This window comes from Manis pentadactyla, chromosome 5 (assembly GCF_030020395.1).
Source record: "Manis pentadactyla isolate mManPen7 chromosome 5, mManPen7.hap1, whole genome shotgun sequence".
NCBI classification, from domain to species: domain Eukaryota; kingdom Metazoa; phylum Chordata; class Mammalia; order Pholidota; family Manidae; genus Manis; species Manis pentadactyla.
The window spans coordinates 6,729,665-6,750,159 of record NC_080023.1 but is presented as its reverse complement, the minus strand read 5'-3'; the positions used below and the strand labels follow the sequence as shown (position 1 = coordinate 6,750,159).

The window sequence follows — 20,495 nt, the reverse complement described above, 5'->3', positions numbered from 1 at the left end:
GCTCTGAGTGGGTGCTACGTCCCAGGCACTGGTGGAGTCCATGGTCACTCCTTTCACTGTGAAATAAGTACTCTGGTCGGAAGCTGTGTTGGGTGAAATGTCATGACAATATAATGCTGGCAGAAGCATTATAGGTCAGAAAGGCACATACATCTTCCAAATACGTGCCTTATCCAGGAGGAACACTGCTCCACTCCCTCCATGATGGAAGGAATCCAATATAAGCAAATGTCCACCAGGCAAGTCTCCCCAGGGACAGGGGCCGTGTCAGCAGCTCCATGTTGGTCTCTGCTGTTGGCAGCTGTTCTGCGGCAGCATAATGAACTAACCGACTTGGCAGTATATAACACGGATCCTGGGGGTCAGGATATGCAGAGGACATAGCAGGCATTCTTTTTCTCTCATCTAAATGTCTAAGGCCTTAGCCAGAAGACAAGCATAGCTGGTGGTGACTCAATGGCCAAGGCTGGAATCATCTGAAGGTTCCTTCACTCACATTTGGTGCCTGGAATAGGAGAACCCAACGGCTGGGCTCAGGTGGGACTCTTGACCAGAGCACCTCCAAGTGACCACTTCATGCAGCTGGAACCTCGCAGTCTTGCATCCAGGCTTCTAGAGGGAGAGTCCCAGGGGGAACATCTGGAGAGCAAGCACCCTAAGAGAGCTCACAGAAGCTGTATGGCCTTTACAACCTGGCCTTCAAAGCCATATAGCATGATTTCTGGCATACTCTACTGGTGAAAGCAGTCATGAGCGTCCAGATTCAAGGGAAAGGGATAAAAATCTCCCTCTCAATGGGAAAAGTCAAAAGATTCGGCGCCCTCTTTTCAAATCATCAAAGCAGGTCCTACACTCAGCACTAGAGTTAACTCCAAGGTCATCCGTGGAGAGGGGACATCTATGTTGTTGAGTGCACGCAAGCCCCCATCCCTGCCACCATGTTCCTAAGACAGGGCCCACTGAGCAGGCACTGGAGTGGCCAGGCAGAGGCTGCGAAACCCCCCATGGGACCACAGGTGTGGATGGAAAGTAGACAATACAACAGGACTGGATCTCAAAAGAAACTAAACCACCTGCACATGCAGCTTCCTCATGGTTTCTAACTCTGCTCAAGTTCAAGTCTTATAGTCATTTCTACCCAACAACATACTGCTGTGCAGGCCCAACCTGGTGACCTGGTGGATTGGAAGACATCCAGTTCATGCCATAGTTGGCGTTCAGTCTCTACCAGAGCCCAGGAGCAAGCACGTTGTTTCTCAAGAGGGAAATAATCTGCAGAAGAGGGTATGAATTTGCTCTGAAATCCTTGCAGTCTGTGCTGACTCTTCTACTGGTTTGTGACAAAGCCTCCATACAACATCACTGTTTGCCACGGACGCTTCAAGAGTCATTGGCTTGGCTGGACTGTAAGACCCAAGTGGCAGAGCAGCTTACACCACAGCCTGGAAATGCTCCGGACACTTCTCCTGCTCCAATACCCACTCAAAACTGGCAGCACTGTGGGCTCCTCAGTCAATAGGTGAAAGTAACACACTAAGTGTGGTATGTGTTGTCTCCAACGTCTACAAGTTCCCAAAAGTATTGTGCCTCTTTTTTAATGGGAGGTAGGTACAGGGTGTAGCATCTCGTCTTTCACCTTGGAGCGGTCGGTATCTTAACATGTTCCAGACCACTGAGCCTTATTCCTATAGTTAACTCAAAAAGCTAACATCTGAAACTATCCCCAAGTTTGTATCAACAAAACCCACAATAAAGTTATGAAAATATTTTATTTAAATGTTAAGGAAAAAATTATACACACTTAAAATGATTAAAAGTTGGTATGTTAAACAAATGCTAAAAAGCCAATAATTTACACATACAATCTAGAGTGACAAGAAAACATAGTTTCAATTGGTCCCCTCTCCTAACAAACTATTTTAATGAGATACACAGTAACTGCTGAAGTTGGGCTAAAGGCACATGACACTGTTGTCCCTTTACACACACACCCAGTCATTTTATACAATGAACTGCTATCCCTTAAATGAAAGCCTGAACAATTTATCTACAATATTGGGAGTACATTATGCATCTATAATGAAACTTCATTCAAATTTTTACACCAATACTTTCTCTAATAACTCAAATTAACAATGCAAATTAATTATTTCTATTTCAAATAGAGTATTTGGTTTGAATCTGAAAAAATTTTTAATCACTTGACCTTAATATGCAAATAAAATATAATTTATTCTGATTTTAACCATACTAATTATTATAATTTTTCCAAGGAACCCACCCAACTTCATAGATGCAAAAACACATTGCAGCTTTTCCATTATGTCTGCCATGCTTTCAGCTATAGCTGGATGTTGGATCATTCGTTTTAAATTGACATGCCCTTAAATCTGAAAGAAAAACCAGCATTAATGTCCCAAGTGAGACATTCTATCTTAAGTTGTTAAATTTCATATTAAAAAGCACAGTTCAATCTACACGCCTACAACATTATCTGGATCTACATTACTGATCATAAACTCACGTCAGCAGGAAGCCAAAAGCTCCCAAACACATGTAAAAACCCAAAGCTTAACACCTTTAGAAGAGGAAAGGTGGGAGGCAGGACCAGATGAGGGACTGCTCTTGCGGTGACACACATCAACAGGGATAATGCAAGAGTCCCAGTGGTCCCAGGCCCAGCTCCAGGCATGCAGGGAACCCCACGTCAGCATGGTCACCTCGTCCTAGCAACCACTTCAGACTGGCAACAATGAGACTGTAGCCATTTCTTCTCTCTGTGGTTAGAGCAACTTTCCTTCAGAACTCCAAAGGAAGAGCATGCAGTCTCTTAGCCGAAATGCCAGTTTTCCTTAGCACCCCAATCATTTACTTAGCATGTTAACTTTTATTCCAGTCCTATTTTCACACCTATAAACTGATGAATGGATATTTCCTCCAAGTTCTGATGGAAGTGACATAAGGGGAAGGAGTCTCTCTCTTTCATCCCATCCCTAAGCACACAGACTGAGTACTCTCAATACATACTTATTTGGTAAGTGGGTTATCTGATACTCAGCAAACAGACCCCCCTGTGTAAGCAGCAGGCCCAGGGATGCAGTGGTCTGTGGGGAGGCAGAAATTCTAAAAATAACATGGAGGGAAAAGATTGATGTATCCCCCATCAAATTTATATGAGGCAGCCAGAGCAGTTAAAAAATGGCAGAATTTTTTTTGCCCAACTGGGTAAAATTATCCATTTCTCCCCTATTCTCATTCCTTAAGCATGATCTAACTAAGTCATTTGATGGAAATGGACTGCAATAGAAAATGGTCTCATGTGTGAACTGATCTATACCAGAAGGTACACATACTATCTTCATGAGATCTTTGAAGAGTGGGGTGCCTTCTCTAAGAAGTAGCCACGGAGAACTAAACCGCACCCAAGGGGAGGAGTCTCGTCCCCCTTACATCTCCAAGCTCAGTGGAGAAACAGCTCGGGCATGAGCATGACTGAAATAATTCACAAGAAGTCTGCTACTGGCTGCAGCACCTAAAAATTGTCACAAAAGACATTTTTCGAATGAGTTCATTTCTAGAAATACCATTCCACAAATCTTACCTTTTCAAATCATCCAAGGAGTGAGATCAACATTACAACCCCCATAAATTGGGTAAATAACAACAGTGGAGTGAAAAACGACCACACGTGCCATAAGGCGATGTTGAAGCTGGAAGGAGGACAAAAAACACACAGTTGACGCCTCCTGCTGTCCCCCACGGACGCATTCTACTGCAGTCTAGAGTTAAAGAACCCACTCGTCACTCAGTTTGGGAAAGTTCATTTAGCCAGCAACTTTATGTATCATGTTTCTCAGGTATGTGATTTATCTGATATTCAAAATATCACAATCTCTTCAAAATATACTTGGAACTTGGATCACTAAAGGCCTTCTAATGAGAGCTGGTATAGTTTAATAGAACTTAAGTCTCTAAAAGTTCATGTCTGAAATGGAACATGAGTTAAAACGGCTACAGCCTACTTTTGCAATCTTACATGCTATCAAACTATCATGGTAAAAAGATGGTGAAAATATCTTTCTGTTAGAATAAAGGCTTAATTTATAAGTTGCTATTAAATTTTTCACTGAGAGAGGCACTATTCCTGGTAAGACTAAAACACTTTCAAGTGCAAATGGTTTTTATGGGCTGAATTTGTAAGAGCATAAGTTAATTGGGGAAAACTACAGCCAATTAAATGTGTCAGATAGTTAGTGATTTTTAATATGTAATATTTTGATAAACAGACCAAAAAATAAAATAACGTTTCTGGGGGTGATCTTAGCCTCCCAAAAAAATATAAAATAACACACTTGTCTACCCTACATGCCTATCGATGAACGGTTAATAGTAACCACATCACAATGTAATATATATTAAACAGCTTTAAACTTCAACTACAGAAATTAAACTGTAAAAAAACATAGTTATACTGAGTATGTACAGAAGTATATGGTTTTCCCAAAATCAAAATTCAGTTAATACAAATTAAGAAAAAAAGCCAACGGGCTATGCATAACACACAAAGAGTAGTTTTTCTCTTTGGTTGGCAGGCTGATGGGATATATTTCCTTTGGGTTGTTTCTGTAATGAACACATTTTCTTCAGTGAGCGAGTATACTTTAATACACGTTAAAAAAAAACACCAGTGTTTTTCCATTGAGTACCTATTAACTTATGAAGGTTAATGAAACTTCCAAAGGCATTTTTGTAACAGCAGAAGAATAACAATTTTAAGTCCAACAACAGGGAGCTGGTTAAATAAATCATGGAATTTCCACACAGTGATAACTATGTAACTATAAAAAAGAATGAGCCATGTCTACATGAACCAATGTGGGAGAATTCCAAGCTATATGGCTCCATTAAAAAAAAAAAAAAGATGAACAATGACTGGCAAACAGCTGGCACTACTTACTGAGGCTGGAGGTATGTACACCCTATGAGCTAACAATTCCCCTTCTAGAGGCATGTATATATATGTACATATGTACACACATACCCAACAGGAACGTGTGCACAGGCTCACATGAGACACGTACAACAATGGTCTTAACAGTATCATTAATAAGAACACCAAACTGAAAACAATCCAAATGCTATCAACAGTAGAACAGATAAGTTGGGATTCAATGATAGGATGGAATGCAAACAGCGATGAACAGCTGTTATGCACAACAATATGGATGAATCACACATAATGTTGCACAGGAATAGCCAAATGGAAAAGAATACATATTGTATGAATCTACTTCCATAAAGTTAAAAAATGCAGACAAACCAGAGTATTAAAGAGGTGCAAAAGACAGCAATAACTATAAAGGTGGGGACGGTGTTCACCCATGAACAGGAAGGAAGGTGTGGTGACTGGGCGGCGGCATGGAAGGGATCAGGGGTGCTGGCACGGTTTTCTCCACCTGGGTGGGGTTTACACCAAAGCTCATTTCATAATTCATTCAGCTGCACAATTAGGTTTTTTCCACTTTCTGTATGTATTATACTTCACAATGAAAATGACTTAAAAAACAAAATGTAGAGCATATATAGCAGGTCACTATTTGTGTTTTAAGTAACTAAATACATAAATTGAGAAAGATACTGGCAAAAAGGGAATCAGAGACTAGGAATGACAGGGATCATTTTCCCATTATTCATTTTCTCTCTTTGGAATTTTGTACCATGTACACCAGTACTGGATCAGAACACGTCTTCTTCCTATTAGTCATTTCAAAGGTAACTTACCAAATTCCTGCTACAGTGAAAGTCGCAGTTGTGATGGGGATCAAGGCTGGGTACTTGACATCATAATCGTTAACTCCCCGGTACCACTCCAGGTAGAGAATGCAGTAAAACGCAACCGATAAGCTGATGAGGAGCAAGGCCGCGCCAAAGAGAAACCAGCTGGAGAGACAAGAGGGTACCAGGGTGGGCGGCACTTAGCGTGTCGCCAGGTGTCTTAGCAGGTTACACTGACAGTCCCCTAGAGTCCAGTTCTACAGAGAATATAAACCGGCAAAGGGGCAGACAACCCTCAGTGACTCAATCCCACGAGAAGGTCCTGACCTAACAGGAGAAAGGATGACACCGCGCCACGTGACAGGACGGAAAGTAAGACTGGAAACACAGGTACGCCTGGACACTTCCATGAGCCACCAGCACAACTCTGCTTACAGCGATGCATTTTCCTAAAAAACGCAGGAAAGACCGCAGCTTCCTGTTTGTTTTTGAGGTTCTGAGTGTGAGAGTAACCCACAGGCACCATCAATGCCTCCAAAGCAAGCAGGGTTTCTTGCAGTACAGAAAACCAATCTGGAAGATGGTTAATTTGAAATGCCTCTTGTAAGAGATTTCTGGATGAAACCCTCCCATTTTTAGAATATCCCCAATCCTTCTCCTAGGGGCAATGTCTTTTTCCTCACTTCAGTTCTATGCAAGACCCCACACAGTGAGTATGAGGCAACCTGGTCAGCCCCTCCCTTCCCGGCCCTGCTGGTCATGGAAGGAGGCCGCATTTGGGGAATGGAGTCCCTTTCCCAGTATCCCGACTCAACCCCAAACCCCCGCTATCTTTTGCTTCTCCACAGGGAGGAGACTGGAGTTCCACATGGAAGACAGAGGGGCAACAGAAGGCTGGAGCAGCCGAACCACACAGGCAGCATGGCCTTGCAACAACAGCGGGGTTTCAGAGTCCTTAAGGCATTTCACGACGCTGCGGTCCTGGGGCTCCAACCTACGAGAGGCGGTACAGCAGGTGCAGGAGCACAGCCTTAAGCCTGTCTGTCAGGGTCTGAAACCCGGCTCCCACCTGACCGGCTTTGTGATTCTGGGCCAATGACTTCAGCGGGCTCCGGAAATATTAACCCAGCTTACTCAAGAATAGCTGTGAGACTCATGTCGTTTAGAAGTCTTTCTCACACAACTAACCCTCAATAGCATTATGTCCACTGCTAGTATTTCCACATTCTTCTTTATGGGTCTCCAAAGACCTCTCTTCTGCTAGAGTGTACATTCTCAACAGGGGTGATATCACCCCCGAAGTGAACAAAAAGTCTTACTCTTTTTGTTTGCATGAAGCATAAATATTCATGTAGAACGTAAAGGAGCGATGAGGAAAAAAATGTCTAACAAAGACTCCTCAGGAGGTGATAATAAAGAGGGACTGAGGGGAAGATCAAGGAAAGAAAAACAAAGAGGGACCAAGGAACTCTGTGCTGGAGTTATGGTGCTCTCACTTTATCAGACTCGGTCCTATTTGCTGCAGTTTTTAACTTCACATGGAATCCTAGTGCAGTCACTGTGTCCAGATACGGATACGGCAAAGTATATAAACAAGTGAAAAAATTCCTGAACAAAATGAAATACTGCAAGTGGTCCTCAACCCTGCCTATGTATAAGTCACCTTTGCAACTTTCTAAAAAGAAGCTAACTTGTCCCATTTTCCAAAATTCTGACTCGATGGGTCTGAGGAAGGCCCTGAGCATCTGGGATTGTAATTTTAATTTAATCCACTCCACAGCAGCTTTTGATGCACAGGACCAATATATATATATATATTTTTAAGTGTAATTTCCAAAGCATCACAATGTTTTGCTTTGTTCTTAATGCTGACTTGCCTGTTATCTTTGAACATTTAGTCTTACAGCTTTGCATAGACTTAACAAACCCTAATGCCTTGAGCTTCCAAACCAGGGTTAACAGCAGGGCAAAGAAATTACTTCAGGTATCAGAGGAATGAACCACTTTCAGGAAAGCAGAAGGCAGTCTGCAGTACCCTGAGGGAAACCCGCTCATCCCACAGCTGCTTGAACTCCCCATACCTGCCACCTCCAGCAAAAATACAATGCTACTTAAAATCCTCGGCCTTTGGGTATACAGGGTCTTTCTTAGTCAACGCTTTCTTATGGCCAGGACTATGACTTCTATATCCTCATGTTCCCCAGCCCTGCTCCCAGATTCTGAGTCCTGGCTCTGCCACACAACAGTGATGTGCACCTGGGCATTCCAGACATCTTACATGTGAAATTAATTATTCCTTACCTCACAATTTCCTTAAACTACTCAGAATACTTAATACAGAATACAAATACATCAACCCTCTTACCTCTCCTAAAACCTCAAAGGTCCACCTCCTAAGGTTGGGTGGGATCAGGTGCCCCTTCTAGGTGCTCCCACAGCACCCTGCACATACCACATGATCTATTCATCCATCTGTCACCGCCTAGAATGAGCTGCTGGAAGGCTAGAAATGTGCCTTATTCTTCACTGTCACCACAGCTGAAACATCTCAAGCTCTCATGAAACATTTAATGAATGAAGGGGCAATCGCTATGGGTGATGTGTGAGGCAACCATTCCCTCTTTTCCCAGTCCAAGTTCTAAACCATCTGAGAACAAAGGCATTAGGCTAATGAAGATCAACTGTCAGCTTTTTTACTGACGAACTGGGAAGATGGTTTTGGTGAACAGTGACAAAGTGCTTTCTAATACTGAAACCCAGAAACAGACTTACCCACCAGGTCTCCAGGTGAAATGAAAACCTAGAGACCTGCCCAGGTTGGTATTTCCCTCATAAAAAGATGGCATAGAATACCAGACCAGAACCTGTGCCTCCCATGGGCAGCTGGCTCCCAAGAGAAAGAAAGTACTTAGCCACACAGGCCGACTTCTCTGTTCTGAAATCAATCAGGCAGTCCCACCACATCCCAGGGAAGGGGCAAGGGAGGGGAGGGGCAGGAAGAGTGTTCAAGGAAAGTCCCACTCTGGAAATAAGGGAAGAAAGGAACATGCTTTCTCCCTCAAGTCTAAGCAAACGTCCCAAGGCCTCCTATCCCCACTCTCTGCTCCCTCTCTCTCCCCACGAGCAGTCAGCACTCTTCATGACAGCCTCGGGAGGAGAAGCTGTGTGTCCTCCACCCCACCCAACGATAACGCAGGGTCACACAGCCCAGTCTGCACCTCCCAGCCCTGCAGGTGCTTCCAAACAATGATGCTTGCACCCCACACCAACCACCCTCCTGACGCCAGCTCACCAACCTCTCTCCCTCCGCAGCTTTCTGGGGGCTCCAGAACACTCTCCCATATTCAGTGAGGCCTCTGATACACAACCTTCTCCTCCGTGTCAGCTCCTGAGATTATACTGAAGAGACCTCAATCCTCAGGAGTGGACTATTCGACATCCTGCCTCAAAGCTCCTGGCCCCACCCTCAAGAGACCTCAACTCCAATTCAATCACAGCCTGCAGGTACTGGTTGGGTTTAACTACTCTCTGGAAACAGACTCTGAGACCAGGTTCTGCCACGGTTCTCATTCCCTCCTTCCAGTACTTCTGTACTGGATCTTAATAAGGACCTCTGGTCTGTCTCTCACCACGGTTTATAAATAGCTACGTCCTTCTTATATTCACTGCCATCCCCATCCTAAGACAGTTACGCTGAAAAAGCATACTGAAGTCCTTTCCCGTCTCAGCCGCTCTGCTGTACACGCCCAGAGCACGCACTCTCTTACGCCTCTTGGGATCTCCAGTACCTCCACTGTGGTGCCTGGCAGAAAGTGCTTACTAAGCATTCAAAGAATGCAACCTACAAAATACAACAGAAAACATAAGGCAAGGGTGTTTAACTTGTAAAACAGTGAAGTTTTCTTACCTACTAGCATGAAAGTTTTCTCTGACAGTTTTAAAGAAATCAACATAATAGGTCACAACAATGGATGCCAAAATCCAGAATCCAGAATGGATATTAAGTCTTGGAAGAGGTTTCTCCTTTTTCTCAACAGCTGTAGAAGCTTCTGCAAATAAAGGAGATTTCAATGTACAAGTTACCATAAATTTATGAGGAAAAATTAAGCCTATTTTAAATGATACAATTTTCTAAAGCTTTCTAAGAACCAGACTCTCTCCCATTCAAGTGCCAATTTCTCCTGTAAAACCATCAAAATAGGGTTACACTTGTACAAATAGGAGCCTTTTATAAACATGTTCAATACAATCAGCTTTTTTCCTCCAAACCAATTTTGAAATCAAATTTACTTACTCATAGCCTTTCAGAAAGAATGCCATGTGGTAGCATTAGAATTTTAATATCGTGTTTCATATATCATATAGGAAAGCAATTAGTTCTGTTAAGAAAAATGCAAATAGCAAATGTCAAAACACAGAATGGACTTATGATTTTTCCAAAAATACTACTTTTAACTAAGTATTTTCATTATTTTAAACAAACACAGCCTTTTTATGGCAGCTCAAAAGTGGAAGGACACACTGGAGGTCTAGTCTTAGCACAGAACTGTCTAGACAGGTGATGGACGACATCACATTTGTTCCATCTGGGATCAGATCTGAAAGAATATGTGGCTGGAGTTGGGTGACATGCTGGCTCTCAGTTCAAGTGAGAAGCACCAGTATACACCAGAGGTTCTCCACCTTTGGATGACCATCAGAATTTCTAGGAAGCTCACAGTGAATTGTGAATTGAAGTTCACAATTCAAATTCTGGGAGATATCCTCAAAATTTACAAGCCAGCATGCTGAGACATGACACTTTCTGTGTTTATTTTTTAAAGGTAATGTTTACAACACACAAGACAAAAAGATCTAAAATGAAATCTCTTCAGGTCCCCTGCCTAGAAACAACCATTCTTCTATACTCTATGCATCTACAGAAAAACACACACCACACGTTGTTTTGTACCCAAATGGTGGCACACCATACGTTGCTCTGTGCCTCCCTCTGAAAATCATCCACATTGGTAAATAAAGGTCTGCCTGGTGTGGCATGTATAGATACATACATCCAAACGTATTTAACCGGCTCTCTGCTGACCGGCAAGTATGTCTCTAAACGTTCGCTGCTACAAGCAGCGCTGAGGTGAAACGCTTTGCACACACGTCCTTGTCTACTGGTACGGCTGTGTCCCTTTGGTGGATTCTTAGAAACAGAACCAGTGGGCATTTTAATTTTAATGTGTATCACCCAATAGGTGTTAAACCAGCTCTCCTGGGACTCCTGAAGCGCAGCTAAGATCAAGAAGCTACGTGAATTTCTAAGCACCTGTTATAACACTAAACACCCGACTTGCAAAACTACTTGGTAATCAGCCTTCAAAAACAAAACCCGGTCCCGCCGACTGTGCAGGGAAGCCCGCGGGGCCGCCGTTCCCGGGAGCCTCGACTCCAGGAACCTCGGCGCGGCTCGAAGCGCGGCCGGGGAAGCGCCTCACCCGGCCTGGCGTGGCCCTCGCGACCCAGCGGAGCCTCGGCTTGCGGCGGGAACAAGTACCGCCGCCGGAGCTGCTCCCGGGCCCGAGAAGCGTCCATCTTGGCACCGCCCAGGAACGCCACGGAAGTGACGTCAAGTTCGCCGGAACTTCCGGCATCAGCTCCTGTGTTCCTACGTAACGGCTGGAGACTCGTATTGTCTTCGGAGTTTTGGTTGATGAGAATCCAGTACTGGGTTGGCTTTGCAATCTTCGCGCTCAAGTCCGCAACCGTGATTTAAATTTCAAAATACCGATTGTGGGTAAAATTGTAATGTTTCCAGAATATCTCGCCGGGCTTTAGTACATTTGCATATCTTCGGGGGTGGAGAGTTCATCTCCATATCAATGGGTAATTACCTGGGCAACCGAGGGCGTGTCTGAACCTGAGAGGTTACTGGGAGGGGCTTGCTTGCTTGCTTCTTCCAGAGCTGGGGAGAGAGACGGCCCTGGACTACAGTTCCTAAGCAATAGATGGGTTTTAAACTATTTCTCCCTTTGACTGATTTTGGTTTTTAGAGGTATTTTGTCCCGGGATTTCCTCTCCGCGGACTTACATCTGGCTTAGTCGGCAGGATGCTGGTTTATTTACTCTAGGGTCCTCTAGGCCATCAAAGCCCTCTTGTGGGACCAGGAGACTATTTACATAGCGGGGAGGAAAAGAACCAGAGACCAGGTCCTGAACCCCTCCCTGCCCAGAATGAGAAGTGAAGGGGTGTCCTGGGTCCAGCTGCTTAAGTCTTGGGGTTCAGATGGAAACTTCATACTCCCGTGTATCCCCAGCTTCATACAGTGGATTGCTGAAGTCTGACTCCACTGAGATGGGGCTGTAGGAATGGGAGTCCGAGAAGCCGAAGAGGGATTTTCCCTGCGGCTTACCGTAGTATATGTAAACGCCACAGCCAAGGACAATGACCAAGCCAAGGGGCAGCAGGATGGCCAAGGCGAGGTGCCCACCCTCCAGCTGCCGTGTCGGGTCTGTTGTCTGGGTCACTTCCAGTTTTCTGTTGTCCAGGAGCTCCTCATAGGCCACTTTGCGGAGTGGGGGCTGGTTGGTCCACTATGAGGGGTGGCCAGGCACATAGGTGATGGTGACCTCGCTGATGAGCCCAAAGCCCTCATTAGCAGAAGAAGCACAGAGACTCACCTGCCTGGTAGTGATGCTTGTACAACGTCTGATAGCCATTCTCTGGGACCCCAGGGTTCAGGCACGGCTCATACTTCAGGGTGCATTTGGGGACCCAGTCACTCCATTTGGGGATGCCTGTGTCCCAGCTATAGCAGGTGAGCACAGCCACCCCTTCCAGGCTGTACCCTGGCAGACAGCGGTGCTGGACATGGGAGCCAACAGGGAAACCAGCATCTGTGATAGTTTGGTGCCCGTTGGGAATTTCACCAGGATCGGCACAAATCATGACTTTTTGGCAGGCAGGTGGCACAGAGTTCCAGAACAGGTCCCACTGGCAGGTGAGAATGTTGAAGCCGAGCAGCTCGTAGCCAGGCTCGCACTGGTAAGTAATCACCGTGCCTTGGATCAGGTTCCCAGGGGAAGCTGTCCTCCAGCCCCACTCTGGAGGTGGCAGCTCTGGGCACATGTCATTCCTCGGGATCTCTTTGAAGTGCAATATGAAACCCTGGCCCAGGCCTGGGTTCCGGGGCCCAGGTGGTGCCTGGAATTGAAGCGTGAGTTTGGGCCCAGAGGAGAGAAGGAGGTGGCCCGGTTGAGGTCCCCGCAGCTGAGCCAGGACTCAGGTGCTGGGTCCATCCCATCAAACAGTGTCAGCATGTCTTCTTCATGCACATTCAAGATCTCAACCTGGAGCAAGGTGCACTTCTCTTCCTGGACTTGCAGGCCCCACGTGCAGTTCTGGCCAGGGCTGGAGCTCTGGGGCCAGTCAGTAAAGAGGACTACACCATCGGGCTCTGACAGCTCCCCTCCTCACATGGCCTTGCAGGCTGGCTCTGTGTCGTTCCAGCGGGGTTCTGTGGGATCCACACATTCAATGGCATTTGGGGGGCCAGGTGGCTCCAGGGCATATCCTGGGAGGCAAGAGAAGGTAGCCAGTGCCCCTGGGCAGTGCTCGGTCTGTGGTGGTGACATTGCCATGTGCCAGGAAAGGGGCAAAGCAGCGATCTTCCTCAAAGGCTTCAAATCGGAGGCTTAGCAGCACAGGATTGGCAGGTATCTCTGAAAGCAGCTCCATGTAGAGGGACTGGGCATCGCTGATGAGACCTCGCTCTGGGACATCATCCATGTCTGAGATCACTGGGGATAGGGGACTGCCCCGAGTGTACCATCAGTTGATCATTGTCCTCACCAGTGAGACCCTCTCAAAGTGCAGATGCAGCCAGCTTCCCTCTGCTGCTTCAGTGACCCAATGGCAGGTGACGTTGGGTCCCTCAGCTCCCCCGGGCTCAGGCAACATGATGCAGCCCAGGGTAGCATTGTGGATGGTGCCACCACAGGATGCTATACAGCTAGGGGGTTCCCCACTCCAGGCTGGTGGGTGCCATTGAGGCAGATGAGGGTCTTCTCACCCTGCAGCTAGTAGCCCGAATCACAGTGGAAGGTAGCAGTGCCCCCAGAGTGCAGGTCTGTCATGCTCACATCCCCATGGGCTGGCCAGGGAGGGAAGCCACAGCTCAGAAGGTAGGCCTGAGAGTGGATCCTGAAGCCACCGCCCCTTGGGACCTGTGGGCTCTGGAAGTGCAGGAGCAGCCAGTTGGTTGGATTCTGAAAGACCTGTCCTCCCAGCATGGAGGAGTTGACCAGGAGTCGGGGGGCCAGGCCTGGGGATCCCCCACCACCAGCCAATATCAGGAGTTCCTCCTCCTGAGACAGGTTTTGTCTCTGCACCTGGATCTCAGTGCCAGAGCCAGGGTAGACATAGATGCTGTACATGCAGTCCAGGAGCCCCAGGGTGCAGCTGGCCATGCTCCCTAAATCTGAAGACTCCACATGCCCTTCACCCTTGGAGATGTTGTTATTACACAGAACTGGGCTGGTCACTGTGGTGGTGATAGTTGTCGTGGTTATGATAGTGGTTGTGGTCTCCTCTCCTCCCTCAGACGCCAGGTGTGGGCCTGGGCAGGTAGGGCCAGGAAGGTGTGGGGCCATAGTTCCTGGAGGCGGGGCCTGCCCTTGACATTTGAAGAGGTCAGCAGAGGCCGAAGGAGTGCCTTATGTGCTCTAAGAGGGACTTACACTGAGTCCCACAGCAACATGGGACAATAATAAGGGGGCCAGTACCCCTTGTCAGGTGGCAAATAGACTATATTGGGCCTCTGCCCAAATCAGAAGGATATCGGCATGCTGTGACATGTGCAGACATGGCTATTTGACTATTGGTTGCTTTTCCTGCACGTCGTGCAGATCAGCAAACCACCAAGAGGGGCCTGGAGCGTCTCTTTGCAGCCTATGGCCACCCACAGGTGACTGAGAGCAATCAAGGCACCCACTTTACTGGACATGCATTACAACAATGGGTGCAGCAATTAGGAATAAGGTGGAAATTTCATGTACCGTATAATCCTACTGGGGCAGGCATGATAGAGAGGTACAACGGTTAGTTGAAATCTGGCCTGAAGTTGGACACCAATAGTCTATGGGGTTGGTCAGTTTGCCTGTGGACAGTGCTGTGGCGTGTGAATGAGAAGCCCCTTAAAGGAGCTTTGAGCCCTGTGGATGTGCTCACACATCTTGCTGCCTCTCCTATACAACTGTATATGCAAACCAAAGAAGTGTTATTAAAGCCAGGATACGGCCATCAGAGCAACATCCTGGTGTACTACACCAGGACGAGATCCCATTCCTGCCACTGTTTTATCACAGGACCACTCTCCTGCATGTATCCTACCTGATGGACAAGATTTGCATATACTGATTTCATTAAAACATGAATCTTATCGCTCTTAAGGTTATTTTCTCCTACAGTCCTTGTGGTGTCCTGGATGTGCCCCCTGGCTGCAGCCGCTGTGTGATGGCTGGAATGAACGAGCTTTGGACTTAATCTGCATGGGACTTTGAACCTAGCTGAATCCTCTGGCTTGAGAATTACCTTGATTGTGTTGCTGTTGTCAAGAAAAAAAATGCTTAAAGAGAAGCTTGACTTTGTCTAATGTTTGGTAAAAGTTTTGTGTGTAATCTAGCATGGTTGTTAGGAATGAGTGAACAAGTGTAGAAACATATTTTGTGCTTAGTGAGAGATTGTGCTGTAAAGTACATTTACTTAATCTGCATAGGCTGAATCCTCTGGCTTGAGGATTATCATGATTTTATTGCTGTTGCTATTGTTATGTCATAGTCTGGTCACAATGCTCCAGTTTTCTTGCCCAGGGACCATAGCGGAAGAAAGGGAATGAGTAGATTTTAAGGCGAGATTTCTGGAGGGGTGGCCTGTGGGTAAAATTGTAATATTTCCAGAATATCTCACCTGGCTTTAGCGCATTTGCATATCCTCAGGAGTGGAGAGAAATTCATCTCCATGTCAGTGGGTAATTACCTGGGCAACTGAGGGCATATCTGAACCTGAGAGGTTAAGGGGAGGGGCTTCTTGCTTGCTTCTTCTGCAGCAGGGTAGAGAGACGGCCCTGGACTGTGGTTTGTAAGCAATAGATGGGTTTTAAACTTTATTTCTCCCTTTGACTGATTTTGGTTTTTAGAGGTATTTTGTCCCGGGATTTCCTCTCCCTGGACTTACACCGATTCTCCCCCGGCTGGAGATACCCCAAGTTTATGCCGACCTACAGAAGCCTGGAAGGACTAAGCTCACGCTGCTGGCGTGTATGTGCCGGATGGCATTCACAGCCATGCGGCGCTGCTCTGCGTCTCTTTGCTCCGCCTCTGGAGCCTTGCCTTGCTCCACTTTGCCCAGAGCATCTCAGACCCCTGCTTTGATTCTACTCCTCCTCTTCAGGAGTCACCCTGCTGGACTAGAGAGGGTCAAAGACCAGCCCAGGAGGTGGAAAGGATGGCAGGGTCGGGCCCAGATGCCTGCTGTTGGGTTTGGGGAAGAAATAAACCTCTCTGGGCCTGTTTTCTCTTCTGCCTCGTTGGTTCGTTGAGGAGTTGAAATGAGAAGCACCTTATGTGGTTCATCTTGACCCCCTTTTGACAACATTCCCCAGGTGGGAACATAGAACCTAAATTTCTACCTTCCCAGAAAACTGCAATTTCCCATCATTCATGCTTATAAACCCCAAAAGACTGTGTCGCTAATTGACAAGGTTTTCTCCATCAACAATCCTGTTTATTACTCTCCTATCCCATCATGTGTTGAGAAATTTTGTGCCAAACCATTTAAACGTTTACTAAGCTAGAAACTGTTTGCTAGGAACTATTAGGCACAGTACTAGGCATGGGAAGTAAAGATAGGTTGCACTTCAGGAGCTCCTAGACCAAAGTTGACCATAGAGATGTACTACCATGTAATACAGTATTTATAACCATACTGAAGCATTTAATTCAGTCAACAAACATTTTCTGAGCAGCTGTATCTGCTAAAAATCTGAGGACATAAGTCAGTCAGAATCCAGTGGAGGACACAACTTCAATCCAGTGCCATAATAGAAATACTGTGTATGTTATGGGAGCACTGAATAAAGGGCAGTGTATTCTGCTAGGGAGAGCCGAGAGGTGGGCTGAATAGAGGGATGGATAGTGCAGAAAGCCAATTTGAATTAGTAGGCACTGTTTAATGGCTTCTATCTTTAGTGGGTAGTTGGCAGAAGAAATGTAATAAGAAATACTCAAGAAAAGATTGGCAAGTTTCTACTGGTATGTTTCTGTCATGTCTTCAGCCTTTCTAGCAAGCCCTCTGAAGTGAAGGATCTAACATCTGGGTGGATTATATGGCCTTTCTACACAATACCTCCTTTTTCCTGTATTCTTTTTTCTTTTCCTTTCAGACTCTTAAAGAACCAGGGTTCATCTCCTCAAAGCCCTCTAGGGTCTCCGCCCTCCCTTCTCTCTCTTGTACAGGATTAGAAGCCTTATTAACAAGAAGTGAATTCCTCCTGTCAAACACAGTCTTCTGTTGATTGTCTCCTTACCAAAAGGTCAGTGCTGGGTCTGCTCTGTAACTAAATATTCCCAAGAGTATCGCAACAATTCCAGAGTTTCTATATGTGGTATGTTCAGGTCAGATCCAGTATCCCTTTTGTTGGTTTCAGAGCATTTGTATTCAGATCTGAAATCCTTCCACCTTGTTTTCCCTGATATTTTAAATAGCACTGCTTACACATGATATTGATACTTAAAAGCAGGTTGGAAAAAAAACAGTATTTAATGACCACATTCATTGCGGGGCCCATTAAAAAAGTTCTTAAATGCATGTACTGTGTGCCTTAATGATATACGATACCAGATTGCTTCCAATTTAGAAGTTTCATTTTTCAATGTGGATTACTTGTTGGGAAAAACAAATTTGACTATGACCTTTGCTGGCCTCCCTGTACCAATACCATTAAGTTCAAAGTGTTTATAGATTACTGAATCCTGGCTCCATCACTGTGGGTCCTGGGAAAGTCATTTCATTGTTCTAAGTATTAATTTCCTCATGTGTGACAGCAGGTACCAGAGTGCAGGTGAGTGCATACTGATGGCCAGCCTAGTCCCTGGCATGTTGTATGCCTTGAAGCAGTGGTAGTTGCTGGTCACTGCTACTGAGTTGGGCTTCCTGGGCCTTCCAGATCTGGCTCCTGCTTGCCTCCTGATCAGTTCTTCCCTTCTCCTTGGGCTCCAGTTACTCTCTGTTGCAGTTTCCCTTTCACTTGTGCTCTCCCAAGTTGACTGTGGGCGACAACCATGTCTTAGTAGCTCCCCAGTTCTTTGCAAACACCTGGCGTGTAGCAGGAATTCCATTACCTGGTTTTCATTTTGACCCATGATCACAGTTAAGGGGTCTTCCTTGTGGGCATACATGTATTCACCCAGCACCCCATCCTCCTGAAACCACTTTTCTTCCTTTTTCTGGTGGTCCTGCACAGTCCTCAGAAGGGCGGCCCTGTCCGAGGGGAGGGCACATGGCTCAAACCAGGGCTTCGGCTGGGGCTGCTGAGAAGAACTTCTCGGCGGGTATGGTAAACTGTGAGGTCAGCTTGGGCTCGGGGCTGCCGCCTTTGAGACACATGGACGGAGCCCACGTGGGAACGAAGCTCTGAGATGCAAGTCAAGCCAAGAGGGCTTGTTAGCATTGTTTCAACTCTTGAATCCAGCTGAGCCCTAGTTAACCTGGTTAAGAGCATGAGCTCTGTAGCCAGCTGCCTGGCTAGCTGTCATTCCCTGCAACCTTGGGCAAGCCACTTATCTTCTCTTTTGCCTTAATTTCCTCACTTGCAAAATGGTGTTAAGAATAGTACCTACTTCACAGGATTGGGCAAAGATTAATATATGCAAAGTGCTTAAAACGGTGCCTGGCCCATGAAAAGCTTTCAATAAGCTTTTGCTATTGTTGTTATCCATTGGTGAGACTTCAGATTTCTGAGTCAAAAAAAAATTCTTGCTCTTGCACTGTGCCACACAGCTGCCCCATTGGTCCCGGCTGGACTGTAAGCACTTCAGGAATGAGGCCCTACGTGTAAAGCTCTTAGAAAAATGCCCAACATATGCAGAGTGCTGAGGAAATGTGAATATGTATCATTTGGGGTACTGCCCTTCATTCCAAAAAGAAAGCCAATTAAAAAAAAATCTGTTTAATTACACAAATAATGCAGTGAAATATGGGTCTTTTTTTCTACACAACTCTATTTCCCCGATAAAAGCCAAATAATTGGAATTGCTAGGTCAAAAGATATGAACATTTTAAAGGCTCTGTATTGGTATTTTCAAACCAGTTCCAGAAGGGATATACTGTGCTACTTTACATTCCCATAAGCAGGGCAGGAGGAATTGTCTTCAACATTTGCAGCAATGACTAGCCTTCTCATTTTGGTTATTTTTCAGAATTGATAATGGGGTGGTGGGGTAGGAATCTGCCATTTTAATTTTTTCTTTATTAACAGATTCTTTTCAAATAGTAATTGGCTGTTTCTATATAATTTTTGTTTAGGATTTATATTTATATATCAATAATATTATTGAATATCAGATCTGTGCTGATTATATTTTTGCCCAATGTATCGTTTACCACTTAAGTTTGATCATGTTATACCTGTGTTCTATTTCTTTTTCATCAATTCTCATAAGTCTGTGATAAAGAGAATTTGAATGAGCTTGCCTGGTAGGGTCTAAGTGGGAAATCCTGGCAGGTGGTAAGTGCCCAGTCAGTGTTAGTATATGTCACTTGGGGACATACCACATAGTAAGTACCACTTGAACCTTCTTCAAATGGACCTAGTCATTCACTACCCCTTTGGTAACTCAACTAACTATAGTGGGAGAGGACCTTTTAGTCAACTACAACTGAAACCAGCTCTAACGAGCCTGAGCCTGAGCAAAGCATAATCGTAAAATACAAGTACAATTTTTTTGACAAGAAGCTTACTGGAATTCCTATGAAGTGTTTTAAGAGAAAAACAGGATTTCAGTTGGCACCCAGGATAGCTCCAGAAGCAAACCTGCCTCAGCTCTGAGGACACTACGCGTCTGTGGCAGACCGTGGGGTCCCTGCGTCACCTCTTTGGCCCCAACCATTTCAGCGCATGCCAGCCGGCTTCTGACTCTCAGCACCCGTGTTACCTGGGGGTTTTCCATGGCTGCCTCCTGCTAAAGCAGCGAGAGATGGAATTCTCAGAGCCGGGAGACCGGTGTGAGCCTAACAGCTGTCTACTGCACTCGTGAGAAAAGCCCCTGGCGACCCTCTGAGGACCGGCAGTGTGCTGTTTCCTGGGATAGGATGTTGGCAGGCAGAAGAGAGATGCTGTTCTTGATCAAAAGATCAAGCCAGGGAAAAGGACTGTTTCTAAAACTAGAAAGGAAGAGGTGGGAGGGAGGGAACCGGCCTAGAACTGACAGGCCAGCTAGGCAGGAGTCCTTGACTATGTAAGTGTCCCAAGCATTCCTGAAATTTCTGGCTTTGTGACCATTTTGGGAGCAATGTTTGGGTCCACTGGGTTCTGTGGGAAGATCCCAGATCTTACATTAAACCGCTTACATTTCAGTTGAAAGCCACTGTGAAGCTTGCGAACCTCCAGAATGGGGGTGTGTCCTGGCTGACTACCCTCCCCAGATGCCCAGAACCCTCTGGGCTGTTAGTGCCAGTCTCA

General features: G+C 45.8%; 1 protein-coding gene and 1 pseudogene across 3 annotated transcripts; both read right to left on the bottom strand.

The window, feature by feature from the left end:
• Nucleotides 1-1,750: 1,750 nt before the first annotated feature.
• Nucleotides 1,751-11,405, bottom strand: TMEM128 (transmembrane protein 128). 3 transcript variants are annotated; one of them, XM_036921119.2, is made up of 5 exons: nucleotides 11,256-11,405; nucleotides 9,683-9,824; nucleotides 5,782-5,940; nucleotides 3,602-3,710; nucleotides 1,751-2,390 (listed from the first exon to the last, which is right to left on the bottom strand). In XM_036921119.2, the coding sequence occupies exons 1-4, from the start codon at nucleotides 11,350-11,352 to the stop codon at nucleotides 3,611-3,613; spliced, it is 498 nt and encodes a 165-aa protein (XP_036777014.2). In that variant the 5' UTR covers nucleotides 11,353-11,405; the 3' UTR covers nucleotides 1,751-2,390; nucleotides 3,602-3,610. The 3 variants fall into 3 exon arrangements, with proteins under 3 accessions (XP_036777014.2, XP_036777015.2, XP_036777016.2); XM_036921120.2 differs by having other exon boundaries at nucleotides 9,683-9,821; nucleotides 11,256-11,393; XM_036921121.2 differs by lacking the exon at nucleotides 3,602-3,710.
• A 315-nt stretch (nucleotides 11,406-11,720) lies between these two features.
• LOC118930336 (seizure 6-like protein 2) lies at nucleotides 11,721-16,102 on the bottom strand (annotated as a pseudogene).
• Between the last annotated feature and the right edge of the window lie 4,393 nt (nucleotides 16,103-20,495).

Bases quoted from the DNA above. Each gene is read 5' to 3' on its own strand.
- TMEM128 (XM_036921119.2), bottom strand. From the start codon at position 11,352: ATGGACGCTTCTCGGGCCCGGGAGCAGCTCCGGCGGCGGTACTTGTTC. The intron at 9,825-11,255 runs GTGAGGCGCTTC...CTTTATTTGCAG, and splicing joins CGAGGGCCACGCCAGGCCGG to AAGCTTCTACAGCTGTTGAG. The intron at 3,711-5,781 runs GTAAGTTACCTT...TCCTCCTTCCAG, and splicing joins TTCACTGTAGCAGGAATTTG to CTTCAACATCGCCTTATGGC.